We start from the raw sequence: 25,430 nt of genomic DNA, 5'->3' as shown, positions 1-25,430 counted from the left end.
TGAAATCCATAAGTCAATGAGGAATTTTAATTTGTGCTACACATTTTAACAAATCACCAAAAAAACATTTAAAAATACATATACTTCTCTATTTCCAGAATGTTTACGTATTGACGATAGCCAGGGTTTTTTTACGCATAGCAAAATATTTTTTCTTTTCTCCAAAAATCAGAAAAAACACCTAAATAGCTTAGTCATTTAGCAGAAAGATCAGCATACAATCATTACGCATCTTTTTTTCTAGTGTGCAACAACAATCACTGAAATCTTTCGCAAAGGGCCTGATCGCGAGCTAAAAAAAAAGTGAGGCCTGTGCAAGGACATTCAGAAAAGCTAAAGGCAGAGTGAGAATGAAAGATTAGAGAGTGGGGGGGGGGAAGTGCTGAAGAATATCTAATGAAGGGCAGCGTCTGTGACAGGAATTGCTAAAAGCTGGATGCCTCGGTAGAGACGGCAAAGAGAGAAACGGCTCACGGGGAGAGGTAGATCGGGAGAAAGGTGAATGTATTTTAGAGAAATGGAAAAGCACGTGTCCCGTAGAAAATATGTCAGAAGTACCGTAAACAGAAAGAAATTAAGACGAGAGCTGTTGAAATCTGTGGTCATGTGTTGGTCCCGCCCTCCTTCCCCTGATTGAACTGATGCAACATAACCGTCACGCTGTCGTGGCGCCGGTCACGTTCTGTTAAAGAAGCGCTGCGTTAACTATAAAAAAAAAAAGAGAAGGTAAAGCTTTCTAAAAAAAGGTTTTAATAAAAAGACGAACAAAATGTAGAAATATTTAAGGCTTTAAAGATTATGACTGTTTTTTTCTGTGACAACACAAAACTGTTTCATTTCTCCTTTTTTTACCACTACTGAAACAAGAACAAAATTAAAACAATCAGTTTGTCTACATTAGGTTAGCTCCACTTCAATCAACTCCAAATAGTTGCCTCTTTTCCCCCCCATTTTATTAAACCCTTCCCTGCGGTCCGATCCCCCGGTTCGCCTCGGGTCCGAGGATCTTCACCGACGAACCGAACGACTGCAAAGTCCTCGTTTGTTGTTCCTGGATTTCCTCCCATCTATTCTTCCAAAAACGGCAAAACCCATTTCTTTCCGTTTGTGCTCCACAGAGAAGGAAAGAAGGAAAGCCACCTCACATTATGGACTTTAATATTAATATATTTTCTATGAGACCTTTTCAGTAAAAGTGGCCTTATGAAGAGTACAATCATATTCTTAACAGTCTCCCACGCCCCATCAGTGGTCTGCGTACACGCAGCAAAGTCCTCTATCGTGTGAAGTCACACAATATATCAAACTCCGATCGTCACAGTTTATTGTATAAATACCGGCCATTTAAAATCTCTGAACACGCATTCCCTGGTTTTAATTCAGGCAACGACTAATAACAAGTGCAGGAGTTCTTTGGCCTGGGAGTGACAGTAACTGATGCATCTCATCCAATAAGGTTGTATCTGAGATAGTATCCCACATTCACATCGTAAAAGTAGTGCTGAAATGATTGTAATATGCATAATGCTCTTAGAAGCTTAATATCCTTACTTGTGTCGTCAGTGAGTAATGGATTACATTTTTTTTAAAGACTAACGCTGGAAAAAAAGTCCTGAAAGATTTACTTGCTTTGAATACAGAATGTATTTGAAAAGTTTTAATATATATTTTTGACCCCCAACAAATATGTTCCTTACAATTGTTGAATTCCCTTCTGTCGAGAGAGGCCGCGCGGACACTTTTATTTCTCGGCCGTGGTCGGCTGCAGTCGTATCAAACGAGTAGAAAAGGCAAAGCAGTTAGGGGGCCGTGAGGAGGCTGTCCGTCGGGTACCTGCTGAGAGGCCCGGGGGTTTTTACTTCCTGGGGTCGTGGGTTTGTGACGTCATGGCGACGATGACGGGCTGCTGAGAGGGCGCGGCGTGATGCAGCACGGATTCAGTCCCGCCTTCGGCCTCCATCTTTGTCCGCTTGGCCTGGGGCTCCCCCGGCTGCTCGGCTAACGTCTCTGCACTGGGCTGTCTGCTCAGCAGCACGGGGGGGGAGCTGGAGGCCTGGGCAGCCAGGATCTGGAGAGGACTCGTCAGGCCTGGAGGAGGAGAACGTAAAGGTGAGGAAGTATCTGGATGCCTAACCACCAGCTTTTATCTTTATTTGTGTTTATTGGTTCTCAGTTTTACAGATAACTTCAATGCAAATACTTGTTTATGTCATACTAGGACTTTTTATGAAATTGTTATATATATATATCATATATATATATATATCTTATATATAATATATATATATAAATATAGCATATTATATATATAATATATATATATAGCATATTATACACACACTACTATTACTTTATCTTGTGAAATACTACACTAACTTGATATACATTTATTACTAGGATTTTTTATGGCATACTATATTCTTTTATACATTTTGCGACATGATTTTTGTTCTCCACATATTTTGACATACTATAACCTTTTTCTATTTCTTTTCACGACAAACTATACTAAGCCTTTTTCACTTCATTAAACTAATGTTTATGAATTTTTTAGACATATACTGTCACAAAGAGAAAAAAATATATATTATACTTTGACTTACTGACTCAATTCTATTTATTTAGTATGGCCCAAAATCCCAAATTCTTATAATATTTTTTTCTGGCCTCCTATAATGTGACATTTTACCCATCACCCATCTTTTTAAGAGAAAACATCGCTCTATATTTATCATCCCGAGTGGTTGATGCGAGGCACCGATCGATGAAAAACCTTACCAGATGCATTGGCAAGACTGGTTGCTGTGGCAACAGCAGCAGCGGTGTGTTTTCCATTCTGAGTAACAGGAGGAACAGGAAGTTGATGTAAACCCAGGGCCAGGTGTCGCCCATCCCCGCCCTGCACGGCGCTGTCCACCGTCTGGATCACTCGCTCCCGGTTCAGCTGGGCGTCTGGCAGGAACACAAACGCACAATCGGATCACTTCAAAACACCGCCGTCTGCCAGCCAAGCTCAACAAATACAATGTGTAGCTGTCAAATCACCTCGTATGATGATGTGGCAGCAAAATGTTCCTTTGTGGGATTAATAAAAGTAACTAGAATTTAAGAGTTTGTCAGAGGTTCAAGTTCCTTCTTGTGGATCACAACCTTCAGGTGTAAAGTAGATTAGGCCTCTTTTAGGCCCCGTTTTATCTATAAAGGTTATAAATTAGATGCCTGATCTTGTTTTGATTCAGATACCGTGTTCAAACTGAGCAAGACATTCAAAAGAGTCTGGAAGGTCTTCATCAGATTCTCTGGAACTGTCGTCGTGTTAAAGTTACTGTAAAACTGGTTCTGTGTCTTTTGGGGCGCTCGCATTAAACCCCTTTGCAACTGAAAGTCACAGTGTGCGTTTTAATTATGTCACATCCCCCATTTTACCAAAGACCCGCCCTTTTTCCATAGCTAATAATAATTTACGCAAGTGTGTGCAAACTTTGAGAACTATGTCCTTCTTCCTGAGAGATAACCAGCTCGATTCACGGACAGTGACAACTAGTTGTTAATACTAACTATCTAACTAGCATACATTCAAACACAAGAACATATATCCCCATGAAATAAACTGTGACACACGGTCAGGTCCTCATCGATCCCTCGTTCAATCTGGATCTGGACCTCGATCCAGACCGAGAAGCCCGGGTTAAATCTATTATGAATAGTTCTAATAAAAAGTGTCACAAGTATGAAACTAGACAGACATCCATCCGCTCAATAAGTTAGTGATCGTCCCTCAAGAGTTCAACGATGCATTTCACAAAGACAAAAAACAACAATACAAAGATCCAAAACCCGTATTAAAAGTTGACATTAAATTCTTCACAATAATACGAAAAGTACGCCGATCCCACAAGAGCTTTAAATCGTTAAAAAGATGAACCCAGTCGGTGATCAGGGAGCGATGCATCACATGACGTGCGATCGGAGCACTTCTTCAAGAGTACCTCTGAGCTCGGTGTTGCCCTCTGTTCCTCCCATAGAGGGAGCGCTGTACCCATTCGGAGGGTTGGAAGCTGGCGGCACGCCGGTGACCACCCGCACCATGGTGATGGAGGACTGAGCGGCACCCTGCAGCATGTGGATGGGCTGGATCAAGCCGCCGCCGCCGCCGCTTGGAACGAAGGCGAGGGCTTTCCCCTGGACCGTCGGGTGAGCGGGAGCAGCCACGATGACGTGCTGCCCGCTGGTTGGAGATCCTACGCGGAGACACAGACATCGTGTCACCTCCCGGACGCCTTCATGTGCGTCTCTTGTTGTTGTTGTTGTTGTGGAAGCTCACCTGGGGCACTCTGAGAATACCTATACTCGGGTACAGAGGCCAGTTTGTGAGCCAGCTGTTCGTGGTGGGCGTGGGAGATGGGAGAGCCGTCCCTGCTCAGACACTCGGGGGTCTGCAGCCCGCTGGACGGGGGGGAGAGGAGTCCCTGGTGGGTCGGGGAGGCGGGAGCACTCCTGAAAAAAGAAGGAATAAGGGGGGGGGGGGGGGGAGAAGCCCGGAGCGATGGATTAATACATCGAGAGACCTCGTGAACACAGAGCTCCCTGCCTGCCAGCGTCTACCGCTGAATATATGAACCCGGAAATCAGACTTACTTTGTTCTATCCAATCAAATGAGAGCAGGAGCAGAGAGAAGGGGAAAGGGTTAACGGAAGCGACCGAGCGCGTGTCCGAGTGCGTCCGCGTACTTCCACGCGGCCGCGGGTCTCAGGCGATCGACTCACCTAGAGGAGAGCGGGCCGAACGGCGTCCGAAAGCAAGCCACGCCCCTTTGCCTCCTTTTCCTGAAGGCCTGCTCCACCAACTTGCTCTCGGACGCAGAATCCACGCGCCAGAAGCTCCCTTTGCCGGGCTCGTCCTGAGAGCGGGCCACTTTGAGGAAGTAGCGGTTGAGCGACAGGTTGTGTCTTATCGAGTTCTGCGGAGAGGCAAAAATACGTTTTTTTTTAGAAAGAATTTCTCAAAGAAGCCGAACGCAGAGTTCATGAACGACGCAGCAATCAGAGCTTTCAGACGAGACCGACGCAAATGTTTACTGATAAAAAGATGACATGACTGACATGGTTTTAGAAACCGGAGCTCTTGGGAGAATTGACGTTTGAGTCAATATTTTTGCCAGACAGATTAAATTGTTTACAGGACACTCAACCGTAGTTTCTTTGTAATTATAATGCATTTATGTCTCTCCACTCATTGTCTGCTTGCTCCTTCACACGCATTCAAGATTTGGAGAATAATGCAACGAACTTTACACAAACGTGCTCGGAGCTTGTGCTACGATGACACATATATATATATATACACACACACACACACATACATATATATATCATATACATATATATAAATAGAGCATATTATACACAGACTACTAAATTTGTACACAATGCATTCTTTTATACATTTTGTGACATGATTTTTCTCCCCCATCATATTTTGACATACTATAACCTTTTTATAATATTTTTTTTACGACAAACATTGTTAAATTATGATGTTTATGACTTTTTTAGACATATACGTGACAAAGAATTTATTTTATATTATACTTTGACTTACTGATGACGTTTTTCCACACACTGTAGTTCCTTACATTAAATTCAATTTACTTTGTATCGCTCAAAATCCCAAATTATTTTGATTATATATTTTTTCTGGCCTCCTATAATGTGACATTTTACCACGAGCGAGTATAAAGAAAGCTTAAACTCTCATATTTCAGGACACAATTTCTTTCTTCCATTCCGAAATCACCGAAAGTGTCAGTCGCGACATAACTGTTGGCGAGCCTTAATACTTAAATCATACGATAACAACCTTCTAACTTTTACTCAGGTGATCGTCCCGCGTGTTGCCGTGACGTTTGCGTCGTCACGGCTACCGTGGATACGCCATCAGCTGCTCAGTGAGAGACGGAAGGGCCCTACCTGCCAGCCCTTGTCTGCAGTGCGGTAGTAGGGGTAGTGCTTGGTGATGTGGGCGTAGATGCCAGAGAGAGTCAGCTGTTTGTCCGGGGCAGAAGAGATGGCCTGCACGATCAGCTGTGCGTAGGAATAAGGAGGCTTGGACTCATCCTAGACAAACCAGACACAGGTATTAATACCCACACGCCGTTGTGCCCATACTGTCACATGAAACCCCTTTGACGGCTACATTTGCATTCTGGGTGATGTATTTAGGACACTTGTGTTGATGTTGCTGGGTCTGCACCTTGGGGCTGTCTCCACCGGCCGACCCCTCCCGCTGCTCGCTCCCCCCACCCCGCTGCTCCACAATGCTCCGCCTCTGCTCAGAAACAGCCGTGGCGGCATATTCAGCTGCCAGCTGGAGGTCAGGGGTCACGTTGCGTCCGTAGCGATACCCTGATGATCCTGCACCTCGTGGGCTAACCGGGCAGGAGTTGGGAACGCTGGAGGAGAGAGAGCAGTGTGTCAACAAAGAGTCCCCGGGGAAAGACCTTTGGATGGACACAAACAACAAGTTATGTCCACAAACACGAGGAGGGGATGACTGAATAGAGATCAACGGATTCACAGCAGACGTGTATTATGAATGTCATCCCAACACTCACACTGCACTTGTGAAAAAATAAAGAAAAACAGTGAGCATGCTTCATTATTTTTGGTAAATCTTAGTAAGATACAAAAAATAAATAAATAGAAATCCACGTAGACCTTCTGTCTTTCCAATTGTCTCGTAATAATGTTACATGTAAAAGTAAAAACAATAAAGTGCCATTTGAAGCTTGTACTAAATTAAGATTTGTATTTTTTTATATAATCCTTTGAGCAAATGATGACACATTTAGAGCAACAGACACGCACAGGAGCTACATTTGGAAAAATGATAACAGCTCAGATCCGGTGCGTTCTTGACACGGAAAGTGTTCTTAACGCATCATAAAACACCTCGGTGGTAATCATTAACGAGGCTTTATCTGCTGCTGGTGAGACAAAACACAAATAACTCAGACAACACACACACCTGCTTCTGTTAGTAAAGTAAACACCGGTTTCTCGGAGAGACGGTGTGCTTTGATTTGCCTGTGGCAACAGAGAGCGGAAGATATAGAGACAGACACACAGTGAAACACACACACACATACAGAGAAACACACACAGTGAAACACACACAGTGAAACACACACACATACAGAGAAACACACACAGAGACACACAAATACAGAGAAACACACACACACAAACAGAGAAACACAGACACACATACAGAGAAACACACACACACATACAGAGAAACACACACACATACAGAGAAACACACACACACATACAGAGAAACACAGACACACATACAGAGAAACACACACACATACAGAGAAACACAGACAAACACACACACACATACAGAGAAACACACACATACATACAGAGAAACACACACACATACAGAGAAACACACACACACATACAGAGAAACACACACATACAGAGAAACACACACACATACAGAGAAACTCACACAGAGACACACATACAGAGAAACACACACACAGAGAAACACACACACATACAGAGAAACTGACACACAGACACACATACAGAGAAACACACACACACATACAGAGAAACACACACACATACAGAGAAACACACACACACATACAGAGAAACATACAGAGAAACACACACACACATACAGAGAAACTCACAGAGACACACACACACATACAGAGAAACACACACACATACAGAGAAACACACACACACATACAGAGAAACACACACATACAGAGAAACACAGACACACATACAGAGAAACACACACAGAGACACACACACACACATAGAGAAACTCACACAGAGACACACATACAGAGAAACACACACACATACAGAGAAACACACACACACACACATACAGAGAAACACACACACACATACAGAGAAACACACACACACATACAGAGAAACACACACACATACAGAGAAACACACACACACATACAGAGAAACACACACACATACAGAGAAACACACACACACATACAGAGAAACACACACACACATACAGAGAAACACACACACATACAGAGAAACACACACAGTGAAACACACACACACATACAGAGAAACTGACACACAGACACACATACAGAAAAACACACACACAGAGAAACACACAGAGAAACACACACACACATACAGAGAAACACACACACACATACAGAGAAACACACACACATACAGAGAAACACAGACACACATACAGAGAAACACACACACATACAGAGAAACACACACACACACACACATACAGAGAAACACACACACACACATACAGAGAAACACACACATACAGAGAAACACACACACATACAGAGAAACACACACACACATACAGTGAAACACACACACAGAGAAACACACACACATACAGAGAAACACACACACATACAGAGAAACACACACACACATACAGAGAAACACACAAACACACACAGTGAAACACACACACATACAGAGAAACACACACACATACAGAGAAACACACACAGAGACACACAAACTCACACAGAGACACACATACAGAGAAACACACACACACATACAGAGAAACACAGACACACATACAGAGAAACACACACACACATACAGAGAAACACACACACACATACAGAGAAACACACAGAGACACACACACACACACAGAGAAACACACAGAGAAACACACACACATACAGAGAAACACACACACACATACAGAGAAACAAACACAAACACACAGTGAAACACACACACACAGACAAACACACACAAACACAGTGAAACACACATGCACACATACAGAGAAACACACACAGAGAGACACACACACACACACACACACACACAGACACATACAGAGAAACACACACACACAGGACACAAACACATACAGAGAAACACACACACATACAGAGAAACACACATACAGAGAAACACACAAACACACACAGTGAAACACACACACACATACAGAGAAACACATAGAGACACACACATACAGAGAAACACACACAAACACACAGTGAAACACACACACACACACACAGAGAGACACACACACACAGGACACAAACACATACAGAGAAACACACACACAGAGAGAGAAGCACACACAAACCCATCCAGAGACACACAGAGACACACACACGTATGTCTTGGCCGGTGAACGAGGCTGCCGGGCCGGCTCGGTTTTGCAAGTCGCTTTGAAAAATGAACGAAGGCGACGAGAAACGTCTCCTATTGCTCTGAGGCGTCTTTAGTATTAAAATTAGGGCTGAACGATTTGGATTTAAAAACCACCAATTAAAATAAGATGATTATCGACATTAAAATCAAATGACCATTTTCCATCACTCGTTTATATATTAAATTGAAAAACATCTAAATGATGACGGTGCGATCTCAAGTGGACCGTGACGTGTGGCACACACACATCTCCAGCACAATAATTCATGAGAATTTATATTGTGACAAACGCACATTTGAAAAATCAGGCAATATTGCAACTTGGGCACAAAGTTGATAAAGTGTGCAGCCCTACTTAAAACATCTACATCCTTATAAGGCTTGCAGAATCAGTAACTTCTTTTAAATCACTTCTTAAAACCCATTTTATAGAACAGATTTTAAGTGATCTAGTCTTTTTATGCAGAACTTTGGTTTCCCTAATTTAGTCATCTGTTTTTAATTTATTTGGTTTTTTATTTATTTATTTTTTAATTTTCCATTTAATTTTTATATATACTTTTAAATGTAATATTGGTTTCTTGCTATTCCACTTGTTTAGCTTTGACTCTCTGTGGAGCACTTTGTAAACATTGTTTTTAAAGGTGCTATAAATAAAGTTATTATTATTATTAAACGTCATTAAGAGTCATGGGTGCCCCCATGGGCCGGGGCAGAAGAATGTTATTGTGTACACTTCATTCCAGTTGCCAAACGGGAGAGGTGGCTCGTTGCCACCCGGTCGGCGTGTCTCTGACATACTCGTCTTTATGTTGCACGTCCTGCATGTGGATACTTTCCAAGAGGCCACAGTGGAGAGATGTGGGAGCCAGCGTCTTTACTCTGTGTGAGTGTGTTGTGTGTTTGTCCACGTGTGAGAGAACCGGAGCTGAGTGTGTATGTGTGTGTGTGTGTGTGTGGTGGGGGGAGGGCTCTGAAAAGGAAACCGGGAATGGACGGAAAAATGGCCCACAGGCAAAACAAGCTGCCCGACAGCCAATCACACGCCTCGAAGCTGCAGCCATTCCATATAAGGCAGGCACACACACGAGCAGACATTGGTGGGGGACGCGTGATGCAGAAACCAGCGGGGGCCACCAGAGGGCGCCGTCGGCCCCCGCCATGTTGGCCTGGAGGCATGCTGGATACGTTTATAGAGCAGTGATTTTCAAACGTGTGCCATCACGGCTCATAAGAGTGCAGGTTTCAACCACGGCAAAAACACTGCAGCAGCTGATGTTCATGCCGTCAAACCAGAAAGGATATTATCAGTGAATATGAGTCAATAACGTTGGTGGTTTGGAAAAAACATTGCAGGCTTTTGAGTCTGTGCACCAGCGGGGAAATGTACCTTCAACTGTATTGTTGTTATTCATTTTTCCAACTGAATTGTATTTTAGTAGAATCAGGGAGTGTTTGGTGGTTTTCTTATAAAACTGCGTTTAATCATTTATCTATATTGTTGCCAAATAATTTTCGCCAGGAGACTAATCAAATTATTTACTTAATGTGACAACCAATATCCATTCAAACTCACAACTGGAGACTCAATCCAAAAAGTACCGTCAAGCTTTGCACTGAGCCGACACAAATGGTCACAACCACGAACTGAAAAGTCATTTACAAGAAACGGCTTCCAAATACTTCACGACAGAAAAACACGGACCGCTCCCGCCAAACGCGGTCTATATTTATTGAATGTGTGCATTGAGACAAAATGCTGCGTTTGCATTTCTCACTGTGAACCCGTTGTGTGTTTGGGTGGGCCTCTTCTTACCTGAGGGTGCCTGTGGGCGAGGGCATCGGCGAGCCAAATGCCCTGATGTGCTCTTCATGCTGCTGCATTGTGGGAATGCTTATTTTGAGGGGGGAGATGTGGGGCAGAAGGGGGCGAGGGGGGAGCGAGGGCAGCTCCCGCTCTCTGTGCTCCTCCGGCGGCAGCAGTGTCATAAACTGGATCTTGATTACTGTACTGGGAAAACGAAACACACACCTAGAGAGAGCCGGGCGGCAGCAGGAGGAAAGATGGAGGGAGCCGCAGGACAGAAGAGAAGAGACGGCGTTGGATTAGTACATTCTCTCGGATACAATGCTGCACAGCTAGGCATTTAACGTATTGATCACAATCTGAAGCTTTGAATCATATCACTTGACATGGAGTTTGCCCAGTTAACCAAATGTGTACATGTTAAAATAAATTCTGGAACAATTTACAGATTTATCGTCTTAAAACTCAAACGTATTTGCATTAATGTGCTCGATACAATGTGAACATTTACAGTACAATGACAACTATCGTCTCCAAAGTCAAGTATGAACTTGAAAGCACACAATACATTACATACGTTTGAATTATACACAGCGTCACGTCTAGAAACATGAAACCATGTCATTAAGCGATGACTTTCCTCTTAACTACAGAGGGTTGCTTTTTATATAAACAACGTCTTCAGCCAACCCCTTTTTGTGGACAAAGAACTCGTCTGGTGTCGACATGACACAACATCCGTTACCCGGCATTTCGTCTTCTTTAAGCAGGTCTGGACAACCGCCGCAATAAAAGCAGCAGATCAGTCGAGCCCAAGTTAGTTCAAGCTTAAACAACAACAACAACAAAAACCTGAAAGTAATTATATGTGAGGGGGATTCAGTACATGTGTCAGAGTGGAACCGTAATAACTAATGTAAGCAGCTTTAATGTCTCCTGGCAGGTTCAGGCAGCACGGTTCACAGTCACTGAAATTAAGTGTGTGTGAGCGCACCCATCATATCGGCCCGAATGTGATCATTTGTGTCTTTAGGCAATAAACTGAATCCCAACTAATTCTAGGGGTGTTGAGCTCAGGCTCAGACCTCCCTGCAGAGACGAACAAAAAACATCCACACAGGACTACGAAGATTGCATACGCCAGTTAACCCAGTCTTTGTGTTCCATGGTTACCTTCGCATTGACAATGCGGAAGATTATGTTTTGATCGCCGTGTATTTATTTATTTGTATGTGTGTTACTCGCATAACTCAAAAAGTATTAAACCGAATCGCATGAAATTTGGTGGGATGATTGGTTATTATCCGGGGACCATTTGATTAGATTTTGGGATCGATCGGGTCAAAGGTCAATGTCATGAAAAGTTCAAAACCTTCTTTTTACCATAGCGCGGTCAATTTTTATCCAATTGGCATGCAACTAATGCCAAAATGTTCATAATTCAATGCCCAATCTTGTGATATGCGAAGGTATGCGCTCTACCGAGTGCCCGTTCTAGTGTCTCTATAATTCGTCTTGTGAACAATCGCAGCTGCTTATCCAACACTGGACCCATGTACAGTTTGCTCACAGCTGTCTCTGCCTGGAGCAGGCCCTCCTCGACAAGTGGCGGTCCGTGCAAGAAGAGCTCGAGTGAGAGAGGACAAAGACTTGTGGCAACTCTGAAGGAGCTTCGGGGTCCCACAGCTGAGACGGGCGGGAATGTGCAGGAAACACTTTTTGCCGAATTCCTTCAACAGTCCCAGCTGTAGAGAGAAAGCCACTGTTCGAAGAACTCACATGATGTGTCGAGTAGTGTTTCGGCTTTAGAGCATGTGAGAGACTGAGACAAAGTGGGAAAAGGTTATAGAGTTTAAAAGGAGCTCTTTATCAAAGTAAATCTATGAGATTGTATCCACACAGCTCTCAACATGGCGGTGGTGAAGACAGCAGCGAGCAGCTGACAGGTGAACAGAGTAAACAATGACAACAGGGCTGCCAGAACTCAGTGGTAAACTGGGAAGGGGGCGTTAGATTATTAGTTTTTAATATGAGTCATCAGTGGTATACACCGTATGAGCGCCGTGTAGAGCGTGGCCAGTGGGAAACACAAATAGAGACTCGAGACAGCTACACAAACAAAGCACAGGGAAGCTCGGAGAACCACACATGCAGAGGAAATGAGACTTCATTCTCTGCTCAGGACTCCATTACTCGATTGCTGCTATATAAACGTTCTGAATATCATGTAGAGAACCGTTGACGGGACCACAATTAAGCCTCTTTGCGATAATACCGGCCCCTGAAACGCATCATTCCCAACATCATAGCCAGCTGTGTGAATGCGTTGCTACTTCAAGCCACTGAAGGCTTGAGAAGGTAAGAGGGTTATTAAAATGCACACAAAAAATGGTATGAATAAAATCTACTTTAACCGAAAGGAGGACGATGACAATTTACAGCAAGACATTGACCCCAAACAGGGAAAACCTACACATGAATAACTTAAAAATCAGACGTCAGCCCAATGCGAAATGTGAGGCAGGAGATGAAAACTGCTGCTCGCTCAGTGTATTAGTGACACTTAGAGCTTGAAAAGTTCCCGAAAGAAAACTGGGAATACTTTGATTTGAAGGTGGCAAATACAAGCAACTGTTTTGTGTTGATATTAACATATTTGCTGATATTAAAGTATCTTTCTGTTCAGCCGTATCTTAATTAATACAAATGTGTTTCAAAGTTGTAAAATAATAATAATGTATAACTACAGTAAATATACCAGAATAACTAAAAAACGACTAATTAATCGCCTTCAGGCGGGCAGCAGGACCAGAGCAACACATGTGGACTCGGCTGTGTTGGATATGGCCTTGGGGTTTTGAGTCTTGTGTTTACTCCATGTGCTCCTGCAATGAGGATGTCATTCAGCCTGCACTTCCTGTCCAATGCTAACCACGCCCCCAAACAGTCCTGACAGCCAATCAGAGAGAGCCCCCCACCCCCCACCCTTTACGTGATTGACACCACACGAAGTCAAAGCTTTCAGTTTGAGTTTGTAATAACCGAACCCCGCTGCAGGCTGAACGTGTCGCCGAGACAGTGTTGCAACAACAGAAAGAGTGAAAGAATATCCAGAGACCGGATGCTTCCTCTTTTTAAAAACACGTGAAAGCATTTCATCGTTTCAATAAGAAACAAACACACCATTCCTCACAAGACTGGCGAACTGAGGCGTCAGGGGTGCGTTTGTTGACATAAAGGTTGACGTGACGGCGACAGGTCGGCGAGCAGCTTCCCGACGAGCCGGCGCTGTCGCCCTGGAACTGAGACACGACTTTTACCTCCAGAGAATATAAAACCCAAATGTTCGGACAATAAAACAAAATAATAATCATCCGGATCTGCCAAAATATAACGTCGTATGAATCTTTTAACATTAGTTCACTCGCTTTTGCTCGTCGCGAGGACACATTAAGCTAAGTTTGCTAGCAGCTAAGATCAGCTAGCTAGCGAGCGAGGATAATTCCGTGGGGTCAAAGGTCACCTGGAGAGGCTCCCCCCCGAGACAGATGGAAATAATAATAATCCTACGGCTCAGGGGGACACATGTTAGCGTATTATGTTACATCTTCCCGGACCAAACCGAGGTTAAAGTGCACTTCAACCGACGCTAAACCCGATCAGACCAAATCAAACCTGTCTCATTGGGGTGTCATGACAAACTTAGTGCCCTTGTCAGAATGTGCCTCTATAGTTGGACGTTTTAACACGGAGAACGTTAGATATTTGGAAAAGTTAGGACATCCGCTAACAACTATTACGGTTTCTCAAAGCCCACATACATATGGATTTCGTTTTGAAATGCTATTCAGCCGCTACCAAAAGAGAGCGAGGGGGAGACTTTAAAGGGGATACGAAACACGTCGTGACACCGGCTGCGAGGCGGTTCGACCAGGAGGTCAAACGCTTCAATTGAACGTTAAAGTTGTGGGCAGCCGCGCGCCGTGTGACCACACTCCGCACCGTCGGTAGCGGCCATGCTAACTGACTTTGCACTCACTCTCTGGGCAGCGACAGCGGCGGCGCGCCTCTCCGCTGGAAGACCCCGTCCACGAACACGCCGTTCTTCCCCAGACACCGGAGGGAGAACCCGTTCGTCTCGTCGTAGGTGATCTGCAGGTGTCGCCTGGAGATGAAGCTCGAGTGGCCCATGTTGATGTCCACGGAGCCGTGAGACGAGTTCCGGCCTATGGTGACCGTCCTCTGGCGCATCACAAACTCAAAGTCCCGGCCCTCGAGTCGAGCCAAGGCCTGCGCAGGAGGACACGCGAGGCGCACGGGGAACAGCCCGGCGTCGGCGCGAGCTTCCATCATCGATGGACCCAAGAGGGCGAGCGAGGGCTGGTGATAGGCGTGCGAGGTCACCGCGACGCGCACGGGACTGCATGGTGCCGACTGTAAAGCAAGCAGGGCTCGAGCTCCGGTGTCTTCCCGGTAGTCTGCCATCTTCTTTCGGAGGGTCAACACTCTCTCACGCGCGCACACACACACACTTTACTTCTCGCACACACACAAAGTTGCAACGTGAGAGTTTTCGGCCAGGGCACTTGCTCGCTCCGTGGCTGTCGGAACAACATGGAGTCCGAGTCGGTGCAAGAACGGGACTGGAGTTACTGCAGGAACGGGACTGGTGCTGCGTTCAGGGACTGCTGGGAAACCTCGACAGTCAAGCTGCACCCCCATTGGTTTAATTCTAGTGAGGAAACGCCGACATTATTTCTTCAAACTGTTTCTGATCATAACACGTAGATTTTTTTTCAAACTATTTAAAAATTATATTTGCCTGAACCATATTTATAATCCTTGCCAGGAAGTTCATGTGGAGAGGAATTTTTTTTTAACACTGTTAAATTGCTTTATAAAGAAAACAAAAACACCCACATAAGATACATATTTAAAAACATAATCAAAAAAAGAAGAAGTAAAAAAAATAGACAAATATAGTGTTGCATTGCCTTTTATATACAGTTACATTTGGATAAAATCCACGTCAGGCAATGGTACCTCAATAAGCGCACTACTTATACAGAATTACAAACGAACATTGGACTAGGTCTTTGTGATCCAGGCTGCATGTTCTCTTTCCTGAACGCCACATCTGGGCACCTCTGCCGATAGGCTGCAGTTCATGTCGTCACACCAGGAAACTGGAGGTAGAGTTCAGTAGTATCTCGACATGTATGCACTGCGGTATTACTCAGAACTGCAAATTCACTACAGTCTTTCATGAATTTCCTGGATTTTGGTTCTGAATGAATCTAAATGGGTATGCAAGTGGTTTCGTGAATAAAACAAATACATTAAAAACTACATTTAAGAATCATACAAGTTATGAAAAGACACTGACAACATATTATATACTCAGGGGGATTACGGTTCATGATGTTAATGTATCCCAGACTTTGGGTTACTTTACAAATAATCCTAAAAATGGTGCATTTAATTGACAAGTCTGACGTAATATCACAGTTTTCAGTTATTTTCAGCAGATGACATGTGACGTGTTCCTCAATCCCCACGAACATGTGGTGTCGGCTCTGTAGTTTGTTTGCGTCTCAGATTTTTTTTTTTTTTTTTTTTTTTCGATGTCTACCTTCTGTTTATAAACATGGAAAGAACAAGGTGGCTGAAAAACGCGGATAATGGATCTGTGAAGTAGCAGGAACAATGACAAAAGAATAAAAACACGATGCAGCCACACGAGGGCGCTGTTGACACATCCAAAGAGACCGGCACAGCTATTATAACGTAGTCACAGCAGACCATTTAATGCACTGTGACACATCCTGTTAAATATGAACTCACTGCCTGATACTTTAATAAACCTTTTATTTTTATTTTTTATGTCTGGCTCATATTTAACAGCAGGTGGAAAGAAATACACAAACACTTGCTTTATATAATGAAAACCTGTCAGCCTGCACTACATATTAGTACTTCCTGTGGCAAAGCTTTTGTTATCAGACAAGTGTTGATTTAACTGCATGATTCAGCGACAACACAATAGTGGGTGGTGTTGATGTGGAATATGTTTTTTGTTATTGTCATTTCACCTGACCTCATATGACCAATGTGGTAGTGTGTCTTATTTTGTACTGGTTGTTATTACCTTCGCATTGAAAATGCGGAAGGTAATGTTTTGATCGCCGTGTATTTATTTATTTATTTATTTATATGCGTGTTATTACCTTCACATTGAAAATGCGGAAGGTTATGTTTTGATCGCCTTGTATTTATTTATTTGTATGTGTGTTACTCGCATAACTAAAAAAGTATTAAACCGAATCGCATGACATTTGGTGGGATGATTGGTTATTATCCGGGGACCATTTGATTAGATTTTGGGATCGATCGGGTCAAAGGTCATGAAAAGGTCAAAATCTTCTTTTTACCATAGCGCGGTCAATTTTTATCCAATTGGCATGGAACTAACGCCAAAATGTTCATAATTCAATGCCCAATCTTGTGAAGGTATGCGCTCTACCGAGTGCCCGTTCTAGTTCACATAAGTAAAAAAGTATTAAATCGAATCGCATGAAATTTGGTGGGATGATTGGTTATTATCCGGGGACCATTTGATTAAATTTTGGGATTGATCGGGTCAAAGGTCAAGGTCATGAAAAGGTCAATATCTTCTTTTTACCATAGCGCAGTCAATTTATATCCAATTGGCATGCAAATAATGCCAAAATGTTCATAATTCAATGCCCAATCTTGTGATATGCGATGGTATGCGCTCTACCGAGTGCCCAATATCACAAATTACAAATTAGCCTCAGAGGGCTTCACAATCTGTACAAATACTTTTTTTAAAGTATCAAAATGTCGGTCATTCTTCCGTTTCTCGGCCACATTTTGATAATTTGTAGCCCCGATGTAAATTGCATGTTGCTGTTCCAATAAACACATATAAGAAAGACAGTGCCCATGAGGAAGATCCAAACCTTTCTTTATTGTTACCACAGGTTTGATAAATGATCAATTTTCTCGTAGTTTTGGATGAATATTATAAAAGCTTCAATGGAAACAAAATATAACCAGCTGATACAGATGTACACACAACTCTACTATAATGCTACCATGATCAAAATGGCAATTGTAAGAGCCACAAGGACGAAGTTTATGAATGACGTCATGACAGGAGCAGGTAACGAGCTGCATTAGGCACCAGGAAACACCGTGAGAACAAGACCGTAAGATCGTATTAAACTAGGATAGCGTTCATTTGTTTGGTGTATATAGTTAAGGTATCTTTGTTTACATCAAATAAAGACAAGAAGAAAAGAAAGCTCCGATGTCAGGAAACAGGAACTCGGTGTGTCTGCGGCTTCACGAAAAGTGCGCCGACGGAACGTCGCTACACAGCAATGTTTATAATCTTTCATCTTGTTTTTATTTTTTAAAATTTGATTCATTTTAGGACTCAGAACGTGGCTCCAGCTTCAGTTTGATTGGTCGCTTTGGGGCCAGCAGGCCCTGGATGTCCATCTCCAAGGGGATCTGACAGGAGAGGACATGTGAAGAGACCAGAATTGTGAAGGAAATCAACAAAGTATGAAACATACAAACAGCTGGCAGAATCACAAAGAGAAAAACCACACACACACACACACACACACACACACGCACACAGGCACACACAGGCACGCACGCAGCTTCTGATCTTTAAACAGACAGACCTTTGCAACATGATTGGCTATCTTTGGTAATATATAACCCTCAATATCTCAATCATACTAGCAATAAATACAATGTGGACCGCAGTACACGCATACGCCATTAAGTCTGATTATTCATTCACCATTAAAAAAATGAAGCACAATAACAATCAGTGTGACTCACCTCCGTTTCCTTACACACAGAGAAGCTGAACTTCTGCAGGATCTCCACCAAAGCTAGTTTCATCATCACCAGAGCAAACCGCATCCCAATGCAGTTCCTTGGTCCCGCCCCGAAAGGCATGTACGTGAAGGGGTCAATCGTCTCCTTGGTTTCCTTGGTGAACCTGAGGATGCGAACACACACACACACACACACACACACACACACACACAGTATTAATAACAAAAATGAGGAAAGTGCCTGAAGAGCTCAGGTCCATAAATCCTTACTGCACCTCTCAGGTTTGAACTCCTCGGGCTCGGGCCACAGGTTAGGATCCCGGTGAATGGGCCATGTCGGTACCATGACGACCATACCCTTTGGAATAACAACGCCGTTTATCTCCACGGTCGCCTTGGCCACACGCTCCAGGCGTGCGGCGATGGGGTACAGTCGGAGAGACTCGTTGATGACGCTGTCGAGGTACTCCATCTGCATCAGGGCCTGGTACTCAACGGGACCCTGCATGAACACGGGGACACACGCGAACACGACCGCCACGCCGTTACCGTCGGCAACGTTAGGCGCTAAAAGAAGCGCTGAAGGGTATACGGTGACGGTTGATGGAGGCAACAAGGTTGTTTTTTTAAAAACACTGTTACTGTCCTTTATAGGTTCAGATTAGACCGATACCTCATCATAAAAATATTAGCAACCGGTTAGCTTAGCATAAAAGGCTGCTAACCCATGGAAAAGCTCGTCTGATCAAAGTTAAAAACATAAAAATCATATTAAAGTAAGTTAAATATAAGTTTAAATTCATCGCATGGGCAGAAACACAACCCTTGATGATAATGCATGTTGCTCTGTGCCTGCTGGATGTGTAAACAAGCACTTTATCAGGTGATTATATATCTATAAATCTGTAGGTTAGTCAACCTCAGATACCAAAAATACAATGAAAGCAGTTTAAAATGTTTTACTTTGAGGCCCTTCCTTTCCACTCCAGACGAACCTTGTTCGGGAAGGTGGAGTCGATCTCCTCCTGCAGCCGTTTCATGACGCGAGGGTTTCTCGCCAGATTGTAAGACGCGAAACTGAGAGAGCTGCTGGTGGTTTCATAGCCGGCAAAGAGGAAAATCATCGCTTGAGAGAGGATCTCATGGTCGTTTAAACCTGGGGAGATAGATTTAAAAGAGTGTTTAGTTGTGCTTTTATCTTTATGGAGATACTAAACATGGCTGTGTGTGTGCGTGTGTGTGTGTGTCACCTTTGTTTGGTTCCATTTTACTGAGGTTGTTGTTTTTCTGCGAGTCAATCATCAACTGGAGGAAATCCACTCGATTCTAGAAGTAGAACAATATGAGGAAAGCTGTGTTTGTGTTTCTGCAAAGAGATGCGGATGCACAGACGGTCGTGTAGCCTATACCTTTTCCGTGTTGTGCACTCGGTTGTCCTTGATCTTCTGCAGCGCAGCGTAAAAGAAGTCTGTGACAGACGCGGGGAAAAAGGAAAACTCCATCTTCTCAAGAACCGGACCCATGAAGGGGAAGAAAGCTGGAATCAAAGCAGAAAGCAACACATGTTATCAGGGACACAGGACAGATGGTGGCTGAGGACATTCACAACAGTATAAATATCTGCCTTTTATAAAAGGATTTCTGTACCAACAAGGAGGAAGAGCGGGTTAAAAATGTCAAACTTCAGCATCTTCTTGATGTTAGCGACAAATGGGTCTGAGGGGTTGTTGAGTGAGTCGATGTCCACGCTGAAGGCGGTGCTGGCTACTACATCCATGCTGTAGGGTCCAAAGAACCTAAAGGCCAAACACACACACATCAGAGATTTCTCTGGAATATGTGTTACATGATTGGTAGAACGGGTCCTTACTCTTTCAGCTCTAAGGCCTCATCCTTGTCTGCTGTCTTTTTCATGCTGCTGGTCAGGTTGGCAGAGTGGTGCTTCATTATGTCAAACATCTGAGACACAGGCACACAGGACATAAGGCAGACTGAAATGCTATATATACATACACATTTTGTATAAAGCGTATATATTTCTTTGGTTGGATATATATATATGATATAAAATAAATTATAGATTTATAATGTAAAATATATATATATATATATAAATTATAGATTTATAATATTATATATATATATACACAATATACAAATATATAAATGATTAGATTTGATTAGAAGTGATTTATATATAATATAATATATATATAATATATTTAAATCACTTCTAAGCAAGTCTAACCAAAGCAATACTTTTATACAAAATTTCTAAAGATAACTTTTCTACATCCTAGAAGCAGTAAAGACAGAGTAGACCTCTCAGCAATAATTTTTTCAAAGAATGTACTTTTTGTTATTATTGTCAAATAACGACAAACCAGTCGTGCCCTCGACAGTACATCTAGTGCCTTAATCTGAATACAAATTTGATGGCAAAAAATAAATAAAGAAAACAATCTTTTCAACGTTCATAAAGGGCAGAGGAGGCCCAGAGCAGGGGGGGGGGGGGGCTGCACCTCTTTTAGTCTTCCCGAGGTGAAGGAGGGCGAGAGGACACTGCGAATCCTTTTCCATTGGTCATCCTCCGCGATGGACACGGCGTCGTACAGCTGCCCGTTCAGGCGGAAGTTCTGTGACAGAGAGGCAGACGGATGCTGAGGAGAGTCCCGGTGGACCAGAGAGAGAGAGAGAGAGAGAGAGAGAGAGAGAGAGAGAGAGAGAGAGAGAGAGAGAGTTTTCTTACTCTGCGATTGGTGAAGACGGAGTAGCACTCCTTTATCAGAACGGCTTTTATCATCGTGGGATCTGTGATGCACATCACGGGCTGACGGCCGTCAAAAATGCTGAATAGGGTAAGAATAAATCAGAAATCAATCAAACTTATATTTCAGACTCAAGGTCCAGATAGTACACAACATTAAATAGAATAAAATACGTACAAAATCACAAGGAAAATACATAAATATACAGCTGTACCAATGTCTCCACAGCTGGGACTGGTAGAACTCAACTTAATGTTTGATAAAAACATGATTATTTCATTTTCTAAGTCATCAACCCGGCAGATAAATTTAGACATTAGATCTCTTAAAACAGCTTGGAAAGAATTAAGAAAGAATAGATTAATAAATCAAAAACCAGGTTGAGCTTTTTATGCAGACGTATCAAACAACCTCGTAAAACAGGTACACAACCCAATAAGCAGAGACAGTTTATGTGCACGCACACACACACACACACACACACACAGCAGACTTACCCCCAGATTTTTCCATATTTCTTGAAGCACTCCTCGTCAAAGGCAACAAATCCCTGTGTGCAAGAATAATAATATACTGATTATTAATGGTCCACTTTTAACATGATGGAACTATTTGTGGCATGAACTTTTTTAAATTAAATATGTATTTTTTGAGGACTGGATATTAACAGGGTTAAATGTTTACTCAATTCATCCAAAATATACACAGCTGTTATTGTTCTATTAAATAACAATAAAATGAAATATCTTTAAACACAGACAGATCATTTAATAGAAAAAGGTAAAATTTGAATTTTTTATTGTCAAAATGTAACGTTCTCTTTAACACATAAATAAATGTCACACCTCCGATGTCACGAGTACACGATGGGAACTTTCAGCCAGATTTCTAAACTTGCCCCAAACCCTAATTAAAGCAGGAAGAACAAGTCTTGCTCAACATTACATTAGAATTTAAAAAAGGAAAATGGGAATTTTCTTTGTCAAAATGTAATAACAAAATTGTGCAACGTTCTCTTTTACACATAAATAAATGTACATCTGAAAAGCCTACAGTAGTTCCACCTTTCATAGAAACTTTAAAACTTGTGAAATTCATTCAACAGGAATTATTTTTCTATGGAATTATTGAGTTGAGTGCAACACATTGACATATCTGTTAAAGGTGTAAACTCTACAACACAACAAGTACACTATGGGAACTTCAAGCCAGATTTCTTAACCCTCCTGTTACCTTTCGGGTCAATTTGACCCCATTCAATGTTTAATGTCGGTGTTCTTTGGGGTCAATTTGACCCCAGGCTGTTTTTCACTGTGTCAAACATATAAGAAATATCAACGTTTTTATTTATTTAAAGGGCTATTTAGGTGGTCAACAAACAAACATAAAGTACCTCACACTTAAACTTGGGAAGCAATAATAATTCTAATAATTTTCTGGAGGTTTTAATTACTGGGGTCAAATTGGCCCAGAGGGTAAAATATGTTAGTAAATGTAAAGGTAACAGGAGGGTTAACTTCACCCAAACCGTAATTAAAGCAGGAAGGACTCAACATTACTCTACTTTTTTAGTAGTAGAAAAGTAGAAAAAGGGGTCTAAATGTTATAACTAAATTGTGAAACGTTCTCTTTTACACATAAATAAATGTTAAATTTCATACCGTTTCATAGAAACTTTAAACCTGTGAAATTTATTCATCAGGAATTATTTTCTATAGAATTATGTAGTTGAGTCCAACACATTGACATATCTGTTAAAAGATATAAACTCTAAAACACCTCCGATGATACAAGTACACGATGGGAACTTAAAGCCAGAGTTCTTAACTTCCCCCTTTCCCTAATTAAAGCAGGAAGGAGAAGTCTAGGTCAACACTACTCCACTCTGGGCCTCGGCCAGCCTGTAAAACACTCAGTGCGGTTACATGCAATCGAATTATTGGCTTAGTCGGACTGAAATCGAATTATCCGTTTCATGTAAACACCTTAGTCGGACTATGTGCGGTCCGACTTCGGTCCGATTAACACCCCTGGATAGCTCGGTCCGATCCAGTTGATAATTCGACTCGCGGCATGTAACTCTGAATTCGATTCGGAACTGGACTTTGCGTCTTTGCGCATGCTCGAGATCCCGCCGCCCTCCCTCCCTCCCATGTCGTGACCCGGAAGTCGAAAGAGACGATAAATTAAATTCTCCGTGTACCTTCGGCGACGGCGTCTTCTCTCCGTTATCAACTCAGCCAATAGCGCCATTTGCATTCGCTGTACTCCTATTAACACCATGGAAGAATAGTAGAGGGATGTAGCTTCGCCTCGCTCTCTGTTCGCCATCTTTCTCGAAATGTTGTTGTTGGTGGTGGTGAAGAGGTCAAGCGGAAATGGCTGTATCACCACGAGTTGTAATGAAAACAGCGCCACCTATCGTATCGGATATGACATGCTTTCGGTCTGCCATGTATATTGGGATAACAGATGATCCCCCAAAAGATAGCATAGTCCGACTAAAGCAAGATTCGAATTATACCATCATGTAAACGCACTGACTGCTTCTGGTTTACTAACCTTTTTATATCCCAGCATAGTGCCAAAAAAGGGGACTGGTCGGGGACCAGGGATGCCCAATTTCTTAAATATTCCATGTGTCCAGCAGGAATACCTGTAAAAAAAAACAAAAAAGATATTTTGATCACACAAACAAACAAACAAACAAACGTTTCCCGGGAGAAATACTCACACAAAGACCAATGTGATGAGCGCCACCAGGAGGGTCCAGGTCTCAGCGGAGAAGAAGAAGGAGAACCCCATCTCTGCAGGTTTCTTCTGGTCTCTCTCCCTCACCACTGGGCTCGATCAGCAGCCTGTATGCCTTGTGTGTCAGCAGGGTGTGTGTGTGTGTGTGTGTGTGTGTGTGTGTGTGTGTGTGTGTGTGAGAGGTGAACCAATGGCAGGCAGGCAGGTGGGTCATGTGAATAATTAACAGAAACTTGACCAAACAGGATATAGAATTATCTGCGACTCAGATTGTTATATTGTATGTTAAGAAAGATTGGACTCAAGCAAAGGTCATATGAATTATTATGTAATATATTCTTAATTTACTTCTAGATATTTTGTTCTTGCATATTTTTCCTTTATATTTGTGATTTGAATGTTTTAACCCTTGTGTTGCCTTCGGGTCAATTTGACCTGATTCAATGTTTCACCCTCCTGTCGCCTTCAGGTCAATTTGACCCGATTCAATGTTTAATGTCGGTGTTCTTTCGGGAGTCAACAAACAAACATAAAGTACCTCACACTTAAACTTGGAAAACAATATTAATTCTAATAATTTTCTGGAGATTTTAATAGCTGGGGTCATATTGACCTCAAGGGTAAAATATGTTAGTAAATATAAAGGTAACAGGAGGGTTAAACATTGAATCGGGCCATATTGACCCGAAGGCGACAGGAGGGTGAAACATTGAATCGGGTCAAATTGACCCGAAGGCAACACAAGGGTTAAGAAAAACAAAGAAGTTATTTTCATTTCTTCTTCTTGGCTCCCCCTTGTACTTTCTGGTAGAAGTGAAAAAAAATATACAACACAACCCAGGAAACACACTTTTTTTTCTTTAAAAAAATGAATGTAGAGCCATGTACTCTGTTTTTTTCTTGTCAAATCTTTATTGAAACATATATATTCACAATCTGTGCTCACACACACACACACACACACATAGAGGCATATCTAGTCATATGTGG

At 42.5% G+C, this 25,430-nt stretch overlaps 2 protein-coding genes across 2 annotated transcripts; both read right to left on the bottom strand.

The window, feature by feature from the left end:
• Window positions 1-5: 5 nt before the first annotated feature.
• Window positions 6-15,655, bottom strand: foxk1 (forkhead box K1). The gene is made up of 9 exons (XM_056408741.1): window positions 15,081-15,655; window positions 11,051-11,266; window positions 6,254-6,452; window positions 5,971-6,117; window positions 4,768-4,961; window positions 4,325-4,497; window positions 3,990-4,241; window positions 2,779-2,952; window positions 6-2,088 (listed from the first exon to the last, which is right to left on the bottom strand). The coding sequence occupies exons 1-9, from the start codon at window positions 15,524-15,526 to the stop codon at window positions 1,856-1,858; spliced, it is 2,034 nt and encodes a 677-aa protein (XP_056264716.1). The 5' UTR covers window positions 15,527-15,655; the 3' UTR covers window positions 6-1,855.
• Window positions 15,656-18,012: 2,357 nt separating this feature from the next.
• LOC130189610 (cytochrome P450 3A40-like) lies at window positions 18,013-24,530 on the bottom strand. The gene is made up of 13 exons (XM_056408489.1): window positions 24,424-24,530; window positions 24,252-24,345; window positions 22,187-22,239; window positions 21,671-21,770; window positions 21,444-21,557; window positions 20,792-20,880; window positions 20,569-20,717; window positions 20,331-20,458; window positions 20,172-20,247; window positions 19,917-20,077; window positions 19,197-19,423; window positions 18,923-19,085; window positions 18,013-18,580 (listed from the first exon to the last, which is right to left on the bottom strand). Exons 1-13 carry the CDS (start codon window positions 24,492-24,494, stop codon window positions 18,497-18,499), a joined length of 1,509 nt encoding a protein of 502 aa, XP_056264464.1. The 5' UTR covers window positions 24,495-24,530; the 3' UTR covers window positions 18,013-18,496.
• Between the last annotated feature and the right edge of the window lie 900 nt (window positions 24,531-25,430).

Source organism: Pseudoliparis swirei, chromosome 24 (genome assembly GCF_029220125.1).
Source record: "Pseudoliparis swirei isolate HS2019 ecotype Mariana Trench chromosome 24, NWPU_hadal_v1, whole genome shotgun sequence".
Lineage (NCBI taxonomy): Eukaryota > Metazoa > Chordata > Actinopteri > Perciformes > Liparidae > Pseudoliparis > Pseudoliparis swirei.
Note: the sequence above shows the minus strand (reverse complement) of the source record. Positions and strands in the feature narration are given on the sequence as shown.

Excerpts from the sequence above, each read along its gene's own strand:
- foxk1 (XM_056408741.1), bottom strand. The coding sequence starts at position 15,526 with ATGGCAGACTACCGGGAAGACACCGGAGCTCGAGCCCTGCTTGCTTTA. Across the intron at positions 11,267-15,080 it reads CCGCTGTCGCTGCCCAGAGA|GTGTGTGTTTCGTTTTCCCA; the intron begins GTGAGTGCAAAG and ends GGCTCTCTCTAG. Across the intron at positions 4,242-4,324 it reads GTATTCTCAGAGTGCCCCAG|GATCTCCAACCAGCGGGCAG; the intron begins GTGAGCTTCCAC and ends GTCTCCGCGTAG.
- LOC130189610 (XM_056408489.1), bottom strand. The coding sequence starts at position 24,494 with ATGGGGTTCTCCTTCTTCTTCTCCGCTGAGACCTGGACCCTCCTGGTG. Across the intron at positions 21,558-21,670 it reads CCGTCTTCACCAATCGCAGA|AACTTCCGCCTGAACGGGCA; the intron begins GTAAGAAAACTC and ends TCTCTGTCACAG. Across the intron at positions 20,248-20,330 it reads GAGTGCACAACACGGAAAAG|AATCGAGTGGATTTCCTCCA; the intron begins GTATAGGCTACA and ends TTCTACTTCTAG.